At 40.8% G+C, this 25,653-nt stretch overlaps 1 protein-coding gene across 2 annotated transcripts in view; it reads right to left on the minus strand.

Moving 5' to 3' along the window:
• Nucleotides 1-25,653, minus strand: part of LOC126469857 (nuclear pore complex protein Nup98-Nup96-like) — a 232,716-nt gene that overhangs the window by 53,252 nt on the left and 153,811 nt on the right. For both annotated transcript variants that reach the window (XM_050097163.1, XM_050097164.1), the window contains 3 exons: nt 24,570-24,804; nt 17,011-17,277; nt 9,631-9,786 (listed from right to left, as the gene is read on the minus strand). In XM_050097163.1, the coding sequence (XP_049953120.1) occupies nt 9,631-9,786; nt 17,011-17,277; nt 24,570-24,804 (658 nt within the window). The remainder of the gene's footprint in view (nt 1-9,630; nt 9,787-17,010; nt 17,278-24,569; nt 24,805-25,653) is intronic.

The following is a 25,653-nucleotide window of genomic DNA, read 5'->3' on the forward strand; positions in this document are numbered from 1 at the left end:
CATTGCTTTGTGGTGTTGCATTTGGTTGTCTTTTAAACCACGAAATGCATATTGCTGCAAAGCAATGTGGGATTAGGCCAGAATCAATGCCAAACAAAAGAATACCCTGAAAATGTGCAAGCAGAGAGCATTTCCCAGTGTAAGCAAAAATTGGACATAAAATACCGTAAGCAAAATCAACCTCTTTTGTAAATAACTGTTTTCCAATCTAAAAAGCAAGCCACCGTGTAAATATCTTTCATTACAGACCACTGATGATGTTTTTATTCCAATAAAACAAAAATGTGCACTGTTTCAAAACACAGTGTGTGTTAAAATACCTCCAACATGAGGCATTAACTATCCTTATTTTATTGGTGCTGATGTTTAATGTTGTATGGTATAAGTAACCGATGTGTCATGTTCGGTGATGGGCTGATGGAAGCAAATCAGGTAACCACCATCTCGATTTCACTGCTGATGGAGCAAACGTCTATGTCTACATCTATACTCTGCAAACCACCATGAGAAGCATGGCAGAGGGTATGTCCCATTGTACAAGTTGTCAGGGTTTCTTCCTGTTCCACTCACGTAGAACAGATAGTAATTATTCTAATTTTATCCTCACTGTTCCTGCGTAAGAGATACATGGGGGACTGTAATATATTCCTACAGAGATCATTTAAGCCAGTTCTTGAAACTTTGTTAACAGACTTTCTCGGGATAGTTTATGTCTATCTTCGAGAGTCTTCCAGTTCAGATCCTTCAGTATCTCTGTGACACATTCCCATGGATTAAACAAACCTTTTCTATTTATGTTCAACATCCCCTGTTAGTCCTATCTGGTACAAGTCCCACACACTCGAGCAATATTCTAGAACCAGTTGCATAAGTGATTTGTAAGAAATCACCTTTGTAGACTGTTGCAGTTCCCAGTAGCATACCAGTAAACTTAAGTGTACCACATGCTTTACCCATGACTGAACCTGTGTGGATCATTTCATTTCCTCTCCCTAAAAATTGTTATGTCAGATATTTGTACGAATTGGCCAATTCCAGCCATAGCTCACTGATATTATAGTCTTAAGGTTTGCATTTTTCCATTTTGGGAAGTACACAAAATTTTCATTTCTGAACATTTATGTCAAGTTGCCAATCTTTGTACCACTCTAAAATCTTCTCAACATATTACTTAATATTTATGCAGCTTCTTTCAGATTGTACTTCATTATAGATAACTGCGTGATCTGCAAAATGCGTAAGGTTACTATTAACATTGCCTGCTGGGTCATTAATATACAACATGAACAGCAAGGCTCCCAACCCACATCCCTGGGACACAACCAAAGTTACTTCTACATCCGACAATGACTCTCCATCCAAGATAACATGCTGCACCCTCCCTACCAAAAATTACTCAGTCTAGTCACATATTTCACATCATAGCCCATATGCTTGTACTTTTGACAGTAAGAGTAAGTGTGGTACTGAGTCAAATGTTTTTCATAAATAAAGAAATAGTGTCTACCTAATTGCCTTGATGGAAAGTTTTCAGCATGACATGTGAGAAAAGTGCGAGTTGGGTTTCGTATGATCAATGTTTTTGAAATCCTGCTAGGCACTGAGGAGCTCTGTTCTACGATTCTACAACAAATTGTTGTCAAGGATATTGGACAGTAGGTTTGCCGATCATTTCTACAACCCTTCTTGTAGCCTTGTGTGACCTGTGCTTTTCCAAAGAACTGGGCACAGTTCTTTTGTTCGAGTGATCTATGATAAATGATAATTAGAAGGGGGAATGGGGCTAACTGCCACAAATTCAGTATAGAATCTGACAGGGATTCTATCGGGCCCTGCAGCTGTGTTCAGTTTTAACAGTTTCAGTTATTTCTCAACACCACTGATACTAACTTATTTCAGTCATCTTTACAGCTGTACAAGGATTAAATTGGGGCAATTCTCCTGGATTTTCCTTTGTAAAGGAACATTTGAAAACAGAGTTAAGCATTTCAGCTTTTGCTTTGCTACTCTCAATCTCAGTTCCTGCTTCATTTACTATGGACTGGACACTAACTTTAGTGCCACTAACAGCCTTCACATAGGAACAGAATTTCTTTGGGTTCTGTGATATATCATTTGACAATATTTTGCTATGGTAGTCATTGAAGGCATCATACATTGCTCTCATGATAGCCAAACGAGTTTCATTAAGCGTTTACCTACAGCCCTACACTTTGTTTTACATCTATTATGTGGTAATCTCTGTTTCTTTAGAAGTTTCTTTACAGTGACTGTATATCATGGAGGGTCCATCCCATTATGAACTGTTCTAATGGGTACATATCTATCCAGTACATGGTCAACTGTTTTGTTAAACTTGAGCCATAGTTCCTCTACATGCTCCAACCTTGTGCTGAAAGTTTGAAGTATCTCAGTGCACTCTACATGTACATCGATGCAGATAATACTCCGCAAGCCACCGTACAGTGAAGACAGACAACTCCTCCCTTTCCAAGAAAATTTCCCCATACACAGAGCATTAACACAAAAATTGTTGCTCAGTGACCAAATAAATATTGGAAACCAGACTCTATATAAAATAATTGATGAAATTACATGAAAATGAAAAGAGGCTTTTCCATCCTTCGACCTCCCCCCCTCCCCCCACCCCCATCCTAGGTGGAGCCCAATCGGTAAACCCATCCAGTGTGAGCAGCGGGTGGGTGTGAGCAAGGGATGAGCAGATAGTGGTAGAATAGGAAACCATGACCTAGGACTGCCCACATGAAAAGGGAGGTGGTAAGGGGGGGGGGGGGGGAGGGGAGGGGTGTTATCATAGCTTCAACCAGGTGACTACTGACAGAGCTAGTGGGAAGGGCACTGGTGTTCAAAGGGATACCACAATGGTGGACAGGGTCCAAGAAGAGCAATGTGCAAGGGGGAGCTGAGCCATGAACTTGACAACCATAGTCCGAACAGGACAGAACTAAGGCCCAATACAGGTAGAGAAGGGTCGAATGATCCATGTCCCAACATGTGTGCTAGGAAGTGAAGGACATTAAGCTTACAGGAAAAGCCAATCTTCAAGAGGCAGAAAGATATGGGGGCAACCAAGTAAGCTTGTCAAAAAGAAGACCCAAGAAACAGAACTGGGAACCCCAGTCATGTATTGGGTGTAGAGGTAGAGCTCCTGATAAGGATGGATTTCCGAACACCAACAAAAATGCACCAACCACAATTTAAGGGGGTAGAATTGAAAACCCTGTGAGAGTCCAAGTGATAGTGCACCAAATGGCACCCTGGAGCTGTCACTCCGCAGAGGCTACTGAGTGTTAACTAGCGCAGACACAGAAATCGTCCACATACTAGCAGGGGTTACCAACAGTATGATGGAGCCACACGCCCATTAATAGCCATGAGGAATGGACACTTAATATAGGGCCCTGCAGACTGAAATTCTCCTGGGTCCACAGAGAGCTATGAATGGTTCCAACCCAAACTCTGACCAGCAAGTGGGACAGGAAATGGCAAACAAAAATCGGGAGGAGGGGGCAAGAGGGTGAAAACCCCACTCATTCATGGAGTGGAAGATATCATGGCACCAAGGCTTGTTGCAGGCCTTATGAAAATCAAAGAAAACTGTGACAAAATGGAGGCCCTGAAAAGAGAGCTACTGAACTGTGGTTTCAAAATAAAGCAACTGATCAATCAGAGATCATCCCTTCTGAAAGTCGCACTGGTAAAGAGACAAGAGATCCTGAGATTTGAGGGCCCAACAGAGCCGACTAGCCAACTGTTCAAGTAATTTGCAGGGGATGTTGGTCCGATTGATCAGTTGGTAACCGCTGAGGGACAACTGATTCTTACTGGACTTAAGTACAGAAACCACAACACTGTCCCTCCATCGAGAGGTGAAGGAAACCTTTGAGCTAAGTACAGTTGAACACGTGGATGAAATACTGTTGTTGCAGAGAATTGAGGTGTTTAAGCAATTGGTTATGGATGGAATCGGGGACAGGGGCAAAACTGCGGGAAGAAGTGAGGCCCAGAAGTTCCCATTCACAGTAGGATTCCACCCAACAAGGAGTAAAACATATATGGGAAACTGTGTGCTACTCCTACACAAGGTCAGAAAATTATTTTTAAACACAGAAGCAGATCTCCAATCTTTCCTGTACTGCACTAAGTGTAAAATTAGTCTGGGCCTCCGGAGTACCCAGATTGACAGACGGTTAAAATTCTGTGAATTTTATCCACAGTGGATGTTGCTGAACTCCGTGACTGTTATTGTGACTGGTAGTGGAAATTTTTCCATGCCTGGTTAAAATTCTGTATTTGAGCCTGTACGTGCCCTGTGCCTAGGGACTCTGGCACACACTTTGCACAAATCCCTGAAGACCTTGTTGCCTGTGGGTGTTGGTAAAGAGGCATTTCATAGCTGGATGAGCAATGGTATGCAGGGAAATTGGGACTAGCAAGCAACTTACATGCCTCATGCACTATGAGGAGCTGCCACCGGATAGTGAGTAGCAGGTCACTAGTCTCAGCACAGAGAGTGGTCCTGTGAAGCCCCGAGACCAGCCTGATCCTCTAATGGTGTACAATGTCAATGATCTTCATGTAAGAAGGCTTCATTGAACTGTACACTGTGACCCCACAGTCCAGCTGCAATTACACTAAAGCCATAAAAAACTGGAGCAGACAAAACATGTCTGCTCGCCAAGCCCTACGGCTAAGATACTTCAAAATGTTTAATGCCTTCTGGACCCTTATCTTCAGGGGTGCCCACCACAACAATTTGGAGTAAAGACTGAGGTCCAAAGACCGCATGGAGTCTTTGAACAGGAGAATGGTGTTCCACATATGTGATTCAGGCAAATTAAAAATATGACAAGAATGATTAAAATAATGAATAAACAAACACACAGACACACACAAAAACACTGCAGAAAGTTTAAAACTGGTCTTTGCAGCTCACTCCAGTGTCATGACCATCAGTTGCAAACTAACACATTTCTGTTGCAACACTTGAAGATGAACAGAAAACTGCAAAAATCATCCACAAGTAAGGGGCAATGTAGAGGATTCTTTACCATAGATATGTGAGTGTTTATGGCTATTGGTAAGAGGGTAACACTTAGAACACTGCCAGGAGGAGCAACATTCTCCTGCTCGAAACTATTCAACAGTACTTCACCAGGTCAGTACCTAAAAAAGCGTTTTGATAAGAAGGACCGAATGAAGATGGGGAAATGACCACAGAAACTCCACTGGTGCACCTGCTCTAGTGTACTGTGTCTCCATGCAGTGCCATACACCATGCAAATATAACGTAGGAAAGTATGCTGGACAGCCACCTCTCAACCAGGGTCAGGTTGTCGACATTGGATCGACATCTCCTGAAAGCACAGTGAGAACAACTTAAGAGCTGCTTGGTTTCTAACACAGAGACCAGACGACTGAAACATTGTAAAGGCTGCACTCCAATAACTACTGCAACACATTCAGTTCTTTCCTGGTTTGAGTTGAGGTATCAAAATTGCCTCCCTCCCTGATTTGGGAAAACCAGCTCCCACATGGACGGTGGGCAGTTGTAGGATTCCAAATAGTTACACCTGAAGTCCAAGTCATCCCTTTCTATGGTAGCATGGTAACAATGGAATACTGGAGTGTGGCTGGCAGTGGAAATAACCATTGCAAAATAGTCTGCCATTGGTTGTGTGAGGTCTAATGGTTCAAATGGCTCTGAGCACTATGCGACTTAACTTCTGAGGTCATCAGTCGCCTAGAACTTAGAACTAAGTAAACCTAACTAACCTAAGGACATCACACACATCCATGCCCAAGGCAGGATTCGAACCTGCGACTGGAGCGGTCGCTTGCCTAGAACCGCACGGCCACTCCGTCCGGCATGTGAGGTCTCCTGATGGTGTTTGGAAACACTCATTTCAACAACGCCACTATAGGCGTTTACTGTAAATCCTCCTGATGGCTTCCCATACTTCTGTGTACCAAGTGGAACCATTGCTGGAGTCCAGTAATGCCTGCTATGGCCTTTTCTTGCTGTCTTTGATGATGCATTGAGCACTGGCCCTTGCTAAGGGCAAGTCTGCAGGGTATTTGCTGTTAGGCAGTATTTAAATCGGTCGCAGAGCTGCACGCCTGACCCACATTACAGAATGGCAGTCATGGGTCCACTGAACGACAGAAGGCCTCCTAAGATGACAAGAGGACTTTAGAATGGGGAAGACAGCAGTGTGGTGGATTGTTCATGTGATGCGGTCCACCTACTCCTGGACGCTGTTGCAGCGTTCAAACACAGCCAGTTGGCCCAACAGCATCCAGTTGGCTTTGCTGACTGTCCATTTTGGCTGTGTCCTTTCAGGGAGAGCTCCATCCACTAAGTGAATCCAGAGTGGTAAGTAATTACTGGAATGAAGGTAATCAGAGACTTCCCACTGAACTAAGTCCACAAGGACCAGAGAACAGAAAAAGAGGTTGATGGCTGAGAATGATCCAGTAGCAGCACAAAAACGAGTGGGAGTGCCTGTGTTGAGAATACGCATCTCATGAGACGCCCTGAGGCTCTCCAAAACATGACTCCGAGGGCAAGCACAGGTTGAGCCCCACAATACATGATGGGCATTGATGTCTCCCAATAGGAGAAATGGTTGGGGGGAGTTGTTCTGCAAGATCTGTTAGAGCCTAGGAGTGCAGAGGAATGGTATGCATTATTGACAATCACACGCTTCAAATCACATTTCCTGCAAACACTAGCACACGGGGCATTCCTGTGTTATGAGTTTCAGTTCCTCCACATGTGCCCCAAACCCATTAACGTTCCCCTGTAGTACGGAAGCCATATATCACAAGAGTATCACTTTCACCATGACTTCCTGCCAAGGAGGGGTGCCCGCAATTGGTGTAGGCTCAGTCTTGGGGCCAAATGATTGTCCCAGTCTGACATCAAAGCCCATCAGCTGTGGAGATGATTCGAGACACACATCAAAGACTTAGGGAAATGACAGAAAACATGAACCAGGACGGCCCAAATTTGAACTATTGTCCTCTACAATGCGAGTCCAATGTGTTAGTCACTGCACCACTTCACTCGGTCTTGGGGGGAATAACGCTGCTTGTGTAGGTGGAGGAAACCTGCCTTCACATGCTCTGTAATTTTCATGCTGTTGAAAGCAAATACAAACGAGTCCAATTAGGTCAAATCATTATCCACCCTTTTCATGTTGTTTCGCACATCAACAATGCCTTTTTTTCACCCACTCAGCTTTCACCTCCTCACCGGGTATTTCGATGAGATCTATGCAACAGTGAACACATTTTGTGCAGTCCAGTTTCAATTGCGTTCTCTCTAAGGCATTGAACTTTCTAGAGTTGGAAACTGAACAATTCTATGAACAGGGTGCAATTTTTCAAGTATTTGACAGATTTTAAAGTTCCAGGGAAGTTCCTCAAAGTTTCCCTCCTCCCCCTTTAACTATTAAAAATAGATTCTGACCACCAGCATGTGTTCTTTTACTACAAACTGAAAGACTCTGTAAGCCCTGAGTCTGGAGGACTGGCCACACAAGCCCTCTAATTAGATTGGGTGTTGGTACCTACCAGCACCCATGCCATTCTGCTGGGAGGAGGAAGAGAACATTCAGAGAGGTCCATCTCAGTTCCACTAGCAGCTAGGGAAACACGGGTCCACTCACACAGAACCCTGCTTGCCTAAATAAGCCTTATACAATCGTGGTACAGCAGGTTTCCCAGAGGTCACCCACTCGTGACTGTTCCACCTCGACAGCCTTACACCTCATCAGTGTACAGCACTCACTGTGATTGAGGGTTGGTTTTTCTTTTAGGTTTTTAGCACACACACAACCCAGGCAGTCAAGCCAAGATACTCATTCAATGTGCACACAACATTCCACTGCTGTGATGCACTTTGGTCACTAAAGCAAACCCAGAGCTTACTGTGACAGCAGACTCCTGGCATTGACCAGTCCCCAGCTCAGGAAACCCAGGCTCGCCAAGCCCATACCCAGAAAACTAATGCTGAGCCCCCAGGGGCAGCCAGGAGGTAGATAAGAGACTGAAAACTGTAACCGCAGAGTCAAAGTGGAACCATACAGCAACTGCTTCAATCTGGTACGAGATTCATACCAACAATGCCCATATGGACCAATGTGTAAACACATTGGAGACCCTCGAAGGGCCAATCCCGTTCCAACAGCATATATTGAACCCACAAAGGGTCAGTGAGTGAGCGTAAGTAAAATGAGATTCCTGAATAACAACAGAAACTGCAAAGCAAAAGGAAATAAGGGTCTGCAAATTTGGATGGTCATTGTGGTATCCATTACAATGCCATTGAGTAGGCACAGAACTGGAATCCAAATGGGAGGCAAATGGGCCGAAGCCAGTCGCACAGAACTGGAATCCAAATGGGAGGCAGATGGGCCGAAGCCAGTCAAGCTGCCAGGTAACCATCCATCACCGACAAGGACAGAGTGACATAAATAAATAGGAGGTCAGACTCAGGTTGAGAGGGAGGAGTTGGCACCTCCAGGGACACCAGAGGGACAGCCTCCTCCTCCTCCTCCTCCTCCTCCTCCTCCTCCTCCCCCCCTTCCCCCTCTTTCATAAGCCGAGAAGGGTAGAGAGAGAGAGAGAGAGAGAGAGAGAGAGAGAGAGAGAGAGAGAGAGAGAGAGAGAGAGCGCGCTGACTTCAGCAACATCTGAAACAGAGAGAGAGTTCGTGACCTTGGGGCACATGGATTGTGGGCCCTGTGGCCGACTTTTGGCAGCATGCCTCCGGTCTGGGACACAACTAGAGGAAGGGTTGCAGGAGGGGGGGGGGGGGGGCAGGCCCCGAAACTGGCAGGAGCCAAAGAAGTGGGACACTTCTCTGGCTGGGTAGGCTGGAGTGCCATGGAGATGAGAGGGCATGGAAACCACACAGGAGGGGGAGAAGCGGGCATGTCTGGCGTAAGGAAGAGGTAGGAGGTGGTGGAAAGGATGTAACAGAGGCAAGAAAATATGGAAAAGGTAATAAAGCCACATGGCAAAGACACTAAGTAAGGTGTTCTTCCCCAGCTGGCTCTCACTATGGAGACAAAATTTAAAAGTAGAGGTCAGACCCAAAATGGGAACCAAAAACACTGAAAAGGAAATGTGAAAAAAAAAACAATAGGAACATAACTGGATGAGATAGTAGAAACCAATAGGATAGCTGGGCCGACGCAAGCAAGGAGACACTGGGGAAGGGGAAGGGGTCAGAGGGGAAAGGAGCAAACACATGGAGGGACAGGCACAGGAGAGAATGCAGCCTGGGAAGGAAGGTCCGCAATAGCTCGGTGTCACACATGTGCTGTGCACCATCTCACAAGAGAACCAGGACTCTGCATGGCAAGGGGGGGGGGGGGGGGCGATGAATCTGGGCAAAAAACCTCGTCTTATTACCAGGTAATGGTGTATCACTTAACTGGTTGCAGTAAGTACTAATAAATGCATTTATTTTCTACATCACTGTCTCTGTTTCATTAATGTGATTATTCTACTGACAAAACTACAGAACTTCAATATTACAAGTCTAAGATTTTATAATTTCAATTTTACATGTAAACATTATGTGACAGTCCAATGTACCTTTTATTGTCAGGGATATGAAGCAGTACAAATACAGCCCACTCCCACATTCCATACGACTCAAGTTGAGCAGCAAAAGATGAATGAACATGTGCTGCTCCATATTCAGATGCGTGTTGATAACCAATTGCATGGAGAGATATGTACACCATCCAGCTGTTAAAAATGAAAATTTTTTAGTGTTACTATATCAAACATACATATCCAATAATAAATGGTCGATGTATAAAATTATTCTAATTAAGTTTGCATTTATTGTCAATTTGCTGATGACAACAATTTAACAAGCACAATAGCTTGCAAGATAGGCAAACAAACCAGATTGAAGCCCACACACACTATTACTTCGTGTGAACCAACACACGATCTGGATGCAGTTAGGGCAAACATTCCAGATGAATATTCATTCAAATTCACAATGTTGCATCTAATAAATTTCTCCATTGTTAGTAATGACACTATGACAGACTTCAAACTAGTGTAAAAATGAAACCTAACCAAAGAGGATATGTGTAAATCAACATTTTTTTCACAGTCAGAAATCACATTTCTTCATGAACTACAAATGAATTCTTTAAGCAGTTTCATTTTATACCATACATTGAAAATTAATTTTGTAGCTTAATGCAAGAACAACTACTGTCAAAAAACCTTACTTGCAAAAATAAGGCATTGAAATTTAGAGGAAAGTTCCAACACCATTAACACTGATAATACTTTATACTGCAGATTCTTATTTGGCACTAACAAATATTATAAATGTTGTGATTTGCACTGTGTAGAAGTCCCTAGCACTTGACTTGATTAGAATTTTTCCGACATTGACTGCTTTCATACTGAAATAGTTTCAGTAACCTTTAGACATATATTGTTTTTGTGTCATTTATTAATTATGAAATGTGTATTTTTGCTGTTTTACATAATATGATAAAATGAGTCACTTATATTATTACAATTTGTGCATGTTCTACATTTCACTCACAGGACAGTATCCGAACCCATGTAGGTATAGTTAGGCTGTGAGCAAGTGGGTTAATAATTAGGCAGAGCACTACTCTGTAGCATGCGGCATATGGAAATTAGGGTCAGACAGGGAATATGCTCAGATAGCTGAGGTGGTTAGGACGACCACTCACATAAAGCAGGAAATCCAGGTTTGACTCGTAGTCCAGCACGAAAATTTTCATCTGTCATCATTTAGTTTGCTCAATGCCCCAGTGCAGCTAAATGTCATCTGTTTCTTTCATCATGTAACATTATTCATAGTCACTTTTATCTGGCACATATTTGACAGTCTCCTGGACATCCTAGTAACACGTTTTGGTGAAATGTCTTATACAGTGGATGTGTGAAGGTCATTAATGAATACAGGTCTTTGATCTTTTCGGCAAATAACTATATAGGTGTTGTGTGAATGGGTTACAAGTCATGATCCAATGGACGTTTGTTGCCTTTTGTTAACTGAGAAATTATGAAAGGCACTGTGTGTTGTATTAAAAACGTATTAGTAATTGTGGTAACTCTAATAAAGATGGTAGAGGAAGACATGGCAACTAAAATAAACACTAAATGAAGGAAAGTGCCTAACGCATCTTCCCATTTTTATTTTATTTTATTTTATTTTATTTATTTATTTTATTTTTCCCCATACCTTACACAGCGCTTTTCATAATTTTTGGATGGTGTGTTTAATACTGTTGTTAAAAATAGCACCTTTGATTGTGGCACCATACACAATCATTAACCTGGCTCCAGGGAGGTAGGGTCCCCTTCCCTATTCCTCCACTGGGGTAATTCCTGTCTGGCGCATCCACGTCGCGGGGGTGGGCATCTTACACTTCAGTAGGCCGGAGTGCCAGGATGGCCGAGTTCAGGCAGGGACCCAATCCCATGGGGTATAACACGGAACCCATGCCCACGGTTACGGGTGAAGACCTTAATGGCAGCGACAGCGGAGAAGGAAGACTTCAGAACGGCGTAGCTGGCAAATGAGGCAACCCTCCTTTCTGGGGATTAAATGAGAAGGGAACCACTGCCTTGTGGTGGAGGAGAAACTCCAAAGGCTAAGGGAGACAACCCCAACAGAAAACCCTTTCTTGCGTTAGGCCTAGCAAGCCAGTACGAACGTCTTCATATATTGCTTTCGAAACACAGACGAGCCTCGGAACGAACCACTCAGGATTTGACCCCACTGCTTCAAGTACTGGTGCGAATGATGGGAGACCTGACGATATTCGTCAGTACAAGAAGATGAAAACAACTGGACTAAAAAATAACCTAAATATTGGCACCCTTAATATATTAACCCTCAATGGAAAAATGGAAGAAATGACAGATGTACTAACAGAGAGAAAGTTAGATATATTGGGATTAAGCGAAACAAAGTGGAAGGGAAAAGGTGAGAAGAATTTGAGAGGAGGATGAAAACTGTACTGGAGTGGGAATAACAGGTCTGGAAGAAATGGTGTGGCAGTGATGGTGAATAAGAATGTACAAAGCTGTATTGAAAGTGAGAGATATATATCAGACAGGATCATAATCTTAAACCTGAGATTCCAAAAAGAAACACTAAGAGTAATCCAGATTTATGCACCTCAAGTGGGATGTAACGAAGAAGAGAAGATGGACTTTGAAAATGTGTTAGAAAACCATATAGAGCGTGCTAATATAGTGATGGGAGATTTTAATGCACAGGTAGGCAAAGACAGAATGGGATTTGAGCAAGTATTGGAATGTTTTAGATATGGAGGCAGAAATTAAGAAGGGGAAAGGCTCCTGGATTTGTGCCAGAGGAATGGAATGAAAATAGCAAACAGCTGGTTTATGAAGAGAGAAAGTCGTGTTATCACCAGATACAGTTGGGATGGAAGAATCAAGAGTGTAATTGATTATATTCTAGTAGATAGGGAATGGGCAGAGAATGTAACAAATGTGAAGGTAATTCCAAGTGTGAGTGCAGATGGAGACCATAGATTACTGGTGGGACAATGGAAAATTAATCAGTGTGTGAAAAATAGAAAACAGAAGAAAGTGATGAGGATACGGGATTGGAAACTGAAGGAGAGTGAATCTGTTGAGAAGAACAGAGAATTAATCACACAAAAATTTCCAAAAGAAGTTTTCTGTGATGTAGAAAAAGAGTGGAGTTTATTCGAAGACACTTTACTCAAAGCAGCACAAAAAGTATGTGGCAGAACATCTGGAAAAGAAAAAGTAAGACAGACAAGTTGGTGGGATGATACCACAATCCAAGCAGTTAGAAGAAAACAAATGGAGCATGGAGAAAGTGGTGGAAAACTAAAAATGACGAAGACCATAAAAGACATATAAAGGAAAAGAAGAAGTGCGAAGAAATAGTTGAAACAGCAAAGAAAAAGGCATGGGAAGAGTTTACAAAAAAACTTGAAGATGATGTGAAGAGCAATAAGAAAATGTTCTATAAAATGATGAAAAATAAAAGGAAGGCTTCTGAAGTACCAGTAAAGATGGAAACAGAGGACGGTACCGTGACTGAAGATCCAGGGAATATAAAAGATCTCTGGAAAGAATATTTTAAGAAACTGTTAAATGCTGAGGAGCAGGTACATGAGGAAACAACAAATAATGGAGAAATTGAGAGAAGTTGGGAAGCAGAATTAGGGCAAATTACACGGGAAGAAATGAAAAAAGCTGTGAAGAAGATGAATGGGGGGAAAGCCCCAGGACCTGATGAAGTATCAGTGGACATGATAAGAGCAGCAGGTCCAGTGGGAATGCAGTGACTGTATAGAGTACTACCAAGCGCGTGGAGAAATAGTACAATACCTGACGATTGGGAACAGGAGACATTGTTCCCATCTTCAAGAAAGGCAATAAAAGACTTTGTAAAAACTACAGAGGAATAACCCTTATGAGTCATACAGCCAAGATTTTTGAAAGAATTTTACTAAATCGAATAAGTGAAAAGATAGAAAAGGAGCCGAGTGAAGAACAGCATGTGTTTAGGAAAGGAAGAAGCACGATCGACCTGATATTTTCTATCCGTCAACTGATGGAAAAAAGTTGGGAGTATAATAAAAGGGTGATAATGGTTTTTATAGACATAGAAAAGGCATATGACTCAGCTAGCATGGAAAGACTCTGGGAAGAAATGAAGAAGATAGATATAGAAGATGGTTACATTAATGTAGTAAAGACAATGTACAGAGGACACAATTGTAGAATTAGAACACCATTGGGGAACTCTGAATGCTTCGAAATAAGACAAGGACTTAAGCAAGGAAGTATTCTATCTCCTGCACTTTTTAATGTTGTGATGGAGGGAATGAACAGGGCAGTTAAAGATGTAGTAAAACAAAAAGACAAAAAGATGATTTTTGCAGATGATATGGTAATATTGGGTGATAAAGATGTAGATGTACAGTTACAGCTTGATGCATGGAAGGAAATTATGAAAAGGTATGGATTAAAAATAAATAAGAGTGAAGTAATGGTATTTGGAAGAGAGAAAGGGATCAACAGAAATATTACCTTGAATGGAGAACCCCCTCAAAGTGGTAGAAAGTTTCACTTATTAAGCGAGTGAAATATCTAGGGATGGAAGAACAGCTAACGAAATTAATAGGAGGTTACAGAAGGGAGGCAATTTCTACCAAAAAATAAAACACCTGACTTGGAATACGGAAGTTTCAGAAAAAGCAAAACTCCTTATGTATAAGAATTATTACTTCCCTATTGTCACCTATGGTGGAGAAACATAGACAATGACAGAAAGGGACTGGAGAAGACTGCAAGCAGGGGAAATGAAATTTCTCAGAGCAGTTAAGGGAAAAACAAGAATGGACAGAGTAAGGAATGTAGAGATAAGAAAGGACCTTTTTTATAAAACAAAGATGATGTGACTTACCAAATGAAAGTGCTGGCAGGTCGACAGACACACAAACAAACACAAACATACACACAAAATTCAAGCTTTCGCAACAAACTGTTGCCTCATCAGGAAAGAGGGAAGGAGAGGGAAAGACGAAAGGATGTGGGTTTTAAGGGAGAGGGTAAGGAGTCATTCCAATCCCGGGAGCGGAAAGACTTACCTTAGGGGGAAAAAAAGGACGGGTATACACTCGCACACACACACACATATCCATCCACACATATACAGACACAAGCAGACATATTTAAAGACTTTAAATATGTCTGTTTGTGTCTGTATATGTGTGGATGGATATATGTGTGTGTGTGTGTGTGTGTGTGTGTGTGTGTGTGTGTGTGTGTGTGTGTGTGTGTGTGTGTGTGCGCGCGCGCACGCGAGTGTATACCCGTCCTTTTTTCCCCCTAAGGTAAGTCTTTCCGCTCCCGTGATTGGAATGACTCCTTACCCTCTCCCTTAAAACCCACATCCTTTCGTCTTTCCCTCTCCTTCCCTCTTTCCTGATGAGGCAACAGTTTGTTGCGAAAGCTTGAATTTTGTGTGTATGTTTGTGTTTCTGTCGACCTGCCAGCACTTTCATTTGGTAAGTCACATCATCATTGTTTTTAGATATATATTTCCTACATGGAATGTTTCCCTCTATTATAACCATATGTGGTTACTGGAGTCACGGGGCTCACTTTTTAGGTAAGAGCCAGGTTATAGACAGACTGTCTTGAAAGAAGTTAGAAGTAAGCTGACACTCCATGAGCTGACACTTAGGGAAGAAGAAAAACAAAAAGCCAAACACACGAGCTTATTGAGTATTGGAGCAGATTTGCGGCTGGATTCATAATAGAACAAAATCTACAGATGTAAAGGTGATTTCCCGAGTACCTTAAGTAAGCGTGATAGGACTGTTACTGTTTACAATATATACATAAAAGATGATGTAGAAAGCATCGGATGCTCTTTAAGGCTGTTTGCAAATGATGCCATTGTCTATTAAAAAAAGTAGCAACACCAGAAGATAGTAACCAATTGCAGAATGATCTCCAGAGAATTGCTAAATGGTGCAGGCTCTGGCAGCTGCCCTGAACGTAAATAAATGTGACATATTGCCCGCACATGGGGAAAGATATCACTACTATACACCTACACTACTGCTAGAAAAAGCACCAACTGTAAAATAACAATGATTAACTATCCAGAGCAACATCAAGAGCAATGACCACACATAAAACTAAGTGTCTGAAAGATGGATGCCACAGCAACTGACTCCTGAAATGAGAGAATGACGTGTTGATGCTTGTGAAGAACTACTTCAGCGCTTTGAACGAGAAGGTGATGGCTTGCTTGCAAGAATCGTTACTGGGGACGAAACCTGGGTTCACTTCCACCAACCAGAAACGAAGAGAGCGAGCAAGGAATGGAGCGCTTTCCTCATCACCAAAACCAAAGTAGTTTCAAACAGAACTATCAGCAGGGAAGGTTACGCTGACTCTCTTTTGGGACAAAAAAAAGGCGTCATTTTGGAGCATTACATGTCTAGAGGGACCACTGTCACCAGTGCATCGCACACAGATCTCCTAAAAAAATCTGTTTGTGGCCTGCAATCAAATCAAAGCGACTTTGATTGCTGTTAGTAGGTGTCCTTTTGCAACATGACAATGCAAGGGCCCACACTGCCCGTACAACAGTTGCAACAATCACAGACCTGCATTTTAAGTGTCTTCCTCATCCACCATACTCACCAGACCTTGCCCCAAGTGATTTACATATGTTTGGACCACTCAAAGACGCAATGGAAGGAAAGAAGTCCCGTTCTCATGAAGAGGTAAGACATGCAATGCACGAGTGGTTGTGCAGACTACCAAAACAATTTTTTTTCTAAAGGAATTTATGCACTTTGTAAGTGCTGGAGGGCTTGCATTGAGCGTGGGAGAGATTATGTTGAAAAGTGATACAGCTTTGTACCACTTCTGCACAATACATAATATTTAAAAAAATATTTAAGGTTTTCATTTGACTCACCCTTGTACTCTACATGGGATTATTAACCAAAAGTAGTACCCATTTTCACACAGTTTGTGTTAGGTGAAAAACATCCCTTGCTAAAGCTTCTGTCCCTGCAGGCAGAGCTGTGTACGACAGTTTCTTGAGATCCACGTCAGAAATTACAGGACTGACTATCTACCATGAAAAATAATAACAACAGTAACAACAATAACTATGACTTTTTCTACTCACTGAACCAGGGAGGATGCATTAAATTTAGGATATGCAGGTATGTTTGACCCTTACTTGTTCACCCTGTTACAGTTCACCATGAATATTTTCAGGAGCAACACAACTCACTGGCCATCTGTATGGTGATCCCAATGCAATCCTTATAAAAGTAGAGATCTGCTGGTGAGCCTGCACCGTCTTTAAAACTAGTTAATCGAGAGGTGAACAACTTAATAATTACAATTTAGTTCTAAAATGTTCATTACCTAAGGCTGTAGTCCAATACATCCAGTGTGTGTGTAACTGGATCAAACATTTTTGCCATAGAATAGAAGCGATCACAATACAAATGGATAAGGTGGTAACAGAGATCTAGTATCGGTAGTTTCTCCTCCGAGTCATATATATAGCCCTCTTCACAGTAAGGCGGTAATGGAGCTTTTGCATAAAGATTACCAAAATCCTTCGGATTAAATGCCTTTTGATATGCAGTGAATGCATCTTTGATTGTCTGGATACTGGATGTTAAGTACCTGTTAACCAAATTAATAAAATTCAGGAAGGAGAACAATGAATGACAGCAATACAATTTCACATACTCACAAAGTACAACTAAACATTACTAATATTAAATATCTGTGCTTGCAGTTGACAATGTTCCAAGTCCAAAAGCAGCAAAAATGAGTTGAATCTACAAGTACTTCCCAGGCACTTCACTTCTTGTCTAAACACTGTGTCAAGACCTATTGGTACCTCATGCTGAGCAGTGCATTAATGTATAGTGGGTTATTTTTGTAAATGTTGATCTGATGCAGTGAAGAAAGTGTCTAGTTCAACCATCCTGATATGGCACATTCTTCCTTGGGCTGAATGCAGTTGGGAATGTGTATTATCCTTCTAGTCCACTGACCTGTGCTATGTGCCATGCCGTTTTCAGTCAAGTCTTGAGCTCTGAAGAACAAATGCTACTAACAAGGAGAGGATGCCTAATCATCATTGCCGAATTCGTCCAAATTCATGTTACATGTAGGGCATGGTGCGACATGAAAGTGCCCGAAGTGGGAATTTCAGATGGCTAAGCATTCAGGAAATAAGAAGAATTTTGATACGGATCTATCACCATGTGTACCTTATCAACTGTCCCTGTGATAATGTGGTGTTGGCTCAGCAGTAAGCGAACGGATTTGTATTGAAAGGGCCGCGGGTTCGACTCCGCTCAGCAGCAAATATTTTTGCGCTCCTCCTTCAAAATCCGGTAAACTGACAACAGACTTGTACAAAAAATATTTAACTGATGTGATGAAGCCTTATGTGCAAGAGAATAAATGTCTTCTGTTGATTGACTCGTGGGCAGGACAAACAAATCCACAAACGTACAATGAACTGTTCCAAGATCAAGACAGATTGCCAATGTGTTGTATCAAAGTAATTCCCCAAATGTACACCACTAGTGCAACCCTGTGATGTATATTTTCATAGTCAGGTAAAAAATCTAGTAAAAAAAGTTTCAAAACTGCACTTACCTTATCGAGAAAGAAGAGGAAATCACTTCCCCGAGAAGCTTGTATCAAACTTCATTCCATTGTACATTACCTGCTATCCTCGCACATATTCAGCGACATGCTGCATTACACATGGTTCGTTGCTAGACTGTGCGATGAAAGAAGCTGTTTTCAGAATGTCAATCAAATTTCTTTTTCTATGGAGACATTAAAAAAACCACGTCACTGCAAAAAGGCGGCGTTTATAATGTGCGCAAGATGCGGTCAAAATTATTTCTTCCTCTGTTTCTTTGATGAATATCATCCCAGTGCATGATGTTCCCATGTACACGTTAACTACAATCCCTTTTTAACTGTTTGCAGTCCCGCATTTCATCCTATGCCTATACTTTTTGTGCTTATATGAGGGTAAGTCAATTATTATCCGCAGAGTAGTTATAAAATTTTATTGTAATCAAATAGGAAACTTACAAGATCATCATTTTTCGACAGTCTCCTTGCAGTTCAATGCACTTGGTCCATCATTGTGCAAGCTTCCTGATGCCCCCATAAAATAAGGTTCTCCGTTGAGCTGAGAGCCAGGAATGCACCGCTTCATTCACTCCTTTGTCCAAGGCAAATCAACTGCCCCTTAATGCCTGTTTGAGGGGACCAAACAAGTGATAGAGCAGGCAAGATTGGGACTATATGTAGGATGATCTAGTACTTCAAATTTGAGTTTCTGGAACGTTTCAGCAGTTTGGGTAGCAATATGCGGACGGGCGTTGACGAACAACAGAACACCTTTTGACGGCAATCCTCGTCATTTGCTTCGAATTGCAGGCTTTAGCCCGACAGTAAGCATCCCACTGTAACGTACACTGTTTACTGTTGTGCCCCTTTCCCCATAATGTTCCAGTACTGGACCTTGTGCGTCCCAAAAAAACTGTAAGCATCAGTTTTCCTGCAGACGGTTGGATATTTAACTTTTTCTTGCATGGTGAATTTGGATGTTTCCATCCCATACTCTGTCGTTTAGTCTCCGGCTCATAATGATGGATCCATATTTCATCACTAGTAATCATCCTGTCTAAGAAGGTGTCCCCATCATTAGCACAGCGATCCAAATGTTTTTGCAGATGTCCAAGTGCATTTGTTTATGCAACTCTGTGAGCTGTTTTGGGACCCATCTTGCACAAACTTCATGAAGCCCAAGTCTGTTATGGATGATTTCGTAGGCAGAACCATAACTCATTTACAGACGATGTGCCACTTCATCAATAGTTAATCGTCTGTCCAAGAAAATCATTTCACGTAAACGCTCAATGGTTTCTTCATTTGTGGCGGTAAACCAGCTCCTTCATCGTGTTTAACACTTCTGCGACCATTTCAAAATTTTTCAATCCATTCGTACACACTCCGCTGTGGCAAATCACTGTCCCCATACTGTACCGAAAGTCTTTGGTGAATTTTGGCCCCTGATATGCCTTCTGACCACAAAAAATGGATCACTGAATGTTGCTCTTCTTTGGAAAAGTTAGACAGTCTAGCAGCCATGATTAACAGCACCGCAGCGATAATTAAACTAACCTAGCAGCTTGAAAATTGCAGAGATATGCCAACAAATAAACAAAGCATGTGTCATCAATGCAAAATGACAGTACTACCAAAATAAATAAAAATATAACTAAATTGCAAATAATAATTGACTTACCCTCATATAAATTAATAAAATAACCTATATGATGTTGTCGTTAATTGTGATATCAGTATTGTATGCATTGCCAAGGAGCACAAAAATATTTGCCACTGGCATAGTCGAACTTGCAACACTTCAATGCGAATCCGATGTCTTACCGCTGAGCCAAACTCCGCTTCCTACACATTGTGTCACAGGGGCAATTGATAAGGTGCACATGGTGATAGATCCCTTTCAAAAGGGCGCAGCTTAAGAGGAGCAGCTTATTCGCAATCACGCTGGAAATGTAGAACCAGGTAAGCCTCCTTCCTTTTGTTTCCTAGTTGGCACTGATGAGGTGAAAAGATTTGCCACCAAATCATCTTCTGAGAAAGAAGACTGTTGGGAAGAAAGGGCTGAAGGAGGAAACACGGCCAAAAAGGATGCTCGCAAAATGTTTCGAAATTGAGGGTTGGAATACGAGATGAAGTGAGGTAGAAACAAAACTTACCCCAGGAGAGAATGTACACCTTTACACTTGTACAGGAACAAGTGTTCAGGAAAATTAATATATATATATGAAAGACATGAAATACTGTCTCAGTAATACTGGTCGAGACTCCTACAACTGATGGCCTCAGAAAGAACAAGATTCAGGACAGAGGAAAGCAACTTTGAAGGCAGTTACAGTCTCTTACTGTTTAATAACGAAAGAATACTGCTGTGCAAATTATGTTTCTTGATTGTATTTAATGAAACCAGGAGATTTGTGGAAACAGTTATTCAAATGAAGAAAAAGAAGTGATGTTCCGTCTGGAGCAATTCAATTCAGACAGGAAGGAAGGTATTTATCGGCTCAGGAGTGAAAAAAGGAAATCTGTTAGAGCCAGTGTCAGAATTTCTCAGGAACATTCCAAGCTAAGGGAGTCACAATTCAAGAAGAGAATGCAGTGAAAGATTTTTGGCCCACCACCTTACAAATATGTCCCTAAATGAAGAGTATACCAAAGATATATGGACTAATGCCAAGGCACCCTACAGGGATTTTTGTGAGGAGTTCCTGAAGATGTAACTCAGTATAAAAAATCCAAAAGTGGACACATGTGACCTGAGATGAAACAAAACAGCAACTAAAATTTGCTCCACAAAGTGAAATTACAAATGAAAGGCTGCTGATAAAGAAATTGTTAATAACAGTAATGAAATACAGGCCATTACATTTTATTTGCAGCAATCAACTCCTTGACTCGCAGCAATCAACTCCTCGACTCAAAAATTTAATATCATTTTACAGACAGACATTACGGACAACAATCTCACAGTATACGACTGCTGTGAGGGACTGACACATATATGACGAGGCTAAAGCCGCAAGAGGAGCTCATGAAATGGGATCTTGTTTGCACAGATTCATTCAAGACACCAAACCACAAGTGGAAACATTGATAATGTATTCTGGCAGCTATTCAGGCCACACTAAGTACAGCCATATTGCAGTTAATGTTTCCATGTGGTCTTCAATTTGTGATATTCACTCACTAATGGCACCTTTTAACAAATGCATCTTTGTTAAAAGGTGCCATTAGTGAGTGAATACCACAAATTGAATACCACATGGAAACCTTAACTGCAATATGGCTGTACTTACTTTGGCCTGAATAGCTGCCAGAATACACGCACGCGCACGCACACGCACACACCCCAAATCTTCCATACTGATCATGGCAGTTTTTCCTCCCTTTTCCTTTTTTGGGGCGGGGAGTGGGGGGGCAAAAATGGGGAGGGCACGAATTCGTAATAATAGGCAGGTACAACCAAACCACAATTGGTAAACAGAATTCAGAAGACACATTAGAGAAAATACAAATGTAGGTATTCTCTCATTGCAATAAAATCTCAACTCAACCCACATCTTGCTACACACAGAACAGCACAGGATTCTGGAGTGAGCAGAAGGACAGTCTAGCGATTTCTACATGGTAGTTCTTTACAGCCAAGCTCACAAAGCATCATGCAAAGAGGATTTTCAGGAAACTGCCTTCTGCACCTAGTTTCTACATCACAATTGGGGCTTCAGGTCTTTGCTACTGTTGACTAATGAAGCCACTTCAAACTCTAAGTAAATATCCACAAGACTCCTCTTTGTCACAAGAAAACCCTTGCTGGATACAACAGGAAGCCATCTGAAATGGCTTGAGCATAAATACCTGTTTTCAACTCATCCACAATCTTGTTACGAGACTGTAACTTTCTGATTAATGATTAAATGATAGTGAGTGCTGAACATGCAGTGGAAGACATTCCACGAACAACTAGGTTGTTAATATAATGGCAGAAAGATGGGTCTCAGACCTTAAATCTCTCCTTGTCTATGGACTGACAGAGAGAGAATTGGCGATCTGTGTGACTGGTCACCAGATTTAACTGCTATTGATTATTACTTCTGGGGGCACATTCAAGACATTCCGTACCAACAATCATACAATATGTGGTGATCTGCAAGATGACATTGCAAATGCTGTCACTCCCAGATACACTGATACTCAGAGTACCTAAGAGGGTACAAAGGCACACACATCTGGGCTCTGAACAGGGTATAACGCATTCTTAACACCTGCCACCATAAGCCAAAACAAAAAACTTAATTTTTTTAGAATATGTCTTGAGCACTAAAACTGCAGTTAAAGTTTATTCAAAATATGAAGTATAAGAAAACTTCTCCCCTTCACTGCAAAATTGAAAAGCATATCACTTATCTTGCAAACATTAATTTCCTTCTTTAAGCCTTGTTACAATCATCATCTCCAGTTCAAGTTTTTCTATATCACTGGAACAGCAAAACATATACAGACTGTCTAAATAATTTCCAGTTATGAGAGCTATTATTAATAATATTAATATTTTCCATTTTAAATCCAGTTTCCTCAATTTTTAGCAGGTTTCAGATAATGTAAGGTTCATTATTCTATTTGCCCTTCTCAGTTCGCCTAATACGTATTCTAACACACTGTCTCTCCATAACATTTACTTTACAAGTTCTCGAATTTAGTGCGAAGGCTACGCTCCTCAAACTCAAGGTCCTATTGAATTGTATTCTGGATTGTGAATACAATTCTGTGAAATGAATGGAATGGCAGACCACTCACTCATCACATGGAAGTAGTTTAGGTGCGTTTTACTTTGGGATGATAGTAGTAACTCTTAGGAAACGAGAAATAAAAATACTTCACATATAAAGGAATCAGGCTTGCTTGAATCATCCAACCATCATGATTAATGTTTATGCAGATCATTTACAGCAAATGCCAGGATAGATCCTACAGACAGTCCATAAGCAAGTCCAGAATGAGATTTACACTCTGCAGCAGAGTGTACACTGACATGAAACTTCCTGGCAGATTACAACTGTGCCGGACCGACACTCAAACTTGTGTGGGCAAATGCTCTACCGACTGAGCTACCAAAGTGCGACTCACGACCCGCCCTCACAGCTTCAATTCTGCCAGTACCTCGTCTCCTACCAAAGGTTCCAAGTTAGAGTCTTGGCACGGCACATGGTTTTTAATCTGGCAGGAAGTTTCATAATCAAGTCCTTCCCCTTTTATTGTCAATTATTTAGGAGTTATAAAATGAAATCAATTATTTACTGTATTATAACCATCAATTCCATCTACTTTTTTTACTGTTATTTTCACTCCTGAATGTTTGAATCAATTTTTAAATGATTACAACAGTAAAATAAAGTTCTGCATACATTATGACAACTACAACTGATGTGCCGACAAAAGTAGCAATTATCTAAAATAATACGAAACTGATGATTTTTGACAGTATGTGTGCATTGGTAACATGGCTGCTCATAAAAAGAAAGGAAATTAATACTTGAGTAACTAATCTTTTACAAACAATAACTATACTTGCTCATTTAAATCTTCACTATGATTTATTGTCTCTGAAATTTTAATTTCATTTACCAACTAATTTTTCTTACTAATGTCAATTCTGGAAATTCAAAGTCAAGTAACTAATAAAATGGTAAAAACTTTTTATAGCCAAGATCACATAAATACTAACTTGTTTTCAACAATCGGTTTTGACTGGCTTTGCTGTAATCTCCTGGTCTTCAGAAATTGTTACAAAATGTGTTCATTTTGAGTTGGAACTTCATATTAGTGGATAAAATTTAACACATTACACTATTTAAGGGGATTCATCAATGAATGTAATATTTTAAGCTACCATATACAGATATACTATTGTACATTTCATTATATACTATGTTTTTTTTTCTTTTTTTTTTTTAACTTAAACTGTGAATGCTACACGTACAGACGTTGCCACGTATACGAGTTGCATTTTGATTGTAATTCTTTTATTTCTGACAAACCTTTGCATAATATCCAACATTTTATCCACTAATATAACAACTTGGTATGAGGTTCCAACTCAGAATGAACATGTTTTGTGACAATTTTTGAAGATCAGATGACAGCAAAGCCTGTTGAAACTGGCTCTTCAAGTATTTATGCAATCTTGGCTAAAGAAAGTTTTTTTTACCAAGTAAAACTGATTGCTCCTCCTCATTTCTGAAGATGAGAAATTTCAATTTAATTTAATATTATGCGTTCAATAAACTTTTAATATTTTGTAGCGAGAATCACATTACCAGAGGTGCAGTCCTAGTGTCCTCTTCCAGTCTAGGCGTTCACATACATTAACTGTTTCATCATTTGCATTGAACAAAGGTAATCCACAGATAAGCAAAAACAACTTCAGTCTGTCCCTCTTAACAAGTCCATCAGCACCAACATTGATCCATGCTGTTACCTGCTCCCTCATAAGGTGATTAACAAACTGACCTGACGATAACTGCGTCAGCAATGTAATCATGAACAGATCACCTGTAAATATTGAACAAGAAATTAAACAACAGAAAGTCTGAACCTGAATATTGACAATACTTTGATAAGGATTGATTGCTACTCATTGTAAAGATGACGCACTGATTTGCAGACAGGTACTTTCATATGCAACTGTCTTTTCATCTTAAAATATTTCGTTTGCTACAAAACACCAAAACTGGTAATATAATGATGGTGACTAACGTTTAATTAATTTAAAATTTTCTAACATAGATGGAAATAACTTAGTGTCTGGAACACCTTTAATCCAAACAAAACCAGTTGCTATTCATGTTTCTTCACTTCTGTCCCACTGTACAAAATATTCATCCATACTGGATTTTACATTAATTGAACACAATTTCACCTTTTGCAGGACAACCACACTCACTCATGGTTGAATGACAGTCCTCATTCCAGCAATGAATTTACTTTCCATTTTTTTTTAAACAATTTTGTATGTGTCTGTGGCCTGATGGGCCAGTCTAACTACATTACCACCCATATCTTCTTTATTTTTTTTTTTTTTTTTTTTTTTGTTAAACACTAGCTAGTTTTAGAGGCTTTTTAAACAAAAAGTTAATGTAAAATGCTAGCTACTTTTACACTTTTACATATACCATGAACCTACTACTCTGTCTTAGCAGGAGGGGAGGTGAGACTACTACATGGTGTACCCGAGGCAGCAGATAGGGGATGCCTAACTGCCTTACCCATCGACTTGAGTGAATTAAAATCACTCTCGTGGACCAAAAACGTCTCTGCAGTTAACAATCCTAGTTGTAAATCTTAACTTGCTCCAGCTAAAGTTAACTACCTTTGAAAGTCAAATATGGAAAGTATTCTTTT

This window comes from Schistocerca serialis, chromosome 3 (genome assembly GCF_023864345.2).
Source record: "Schistocerca serialis cubense isolate TAMUIC-IGC-003099 chromosome 3, iqSchSeri2.2, whole genome shotgun sequence".
Lineage (NCBI taxonomy): Eukaryota > Metazoa > Arthropoda > Insecta > Orthoptera > Acrididae > Schistocerca > Schistocerca serialis.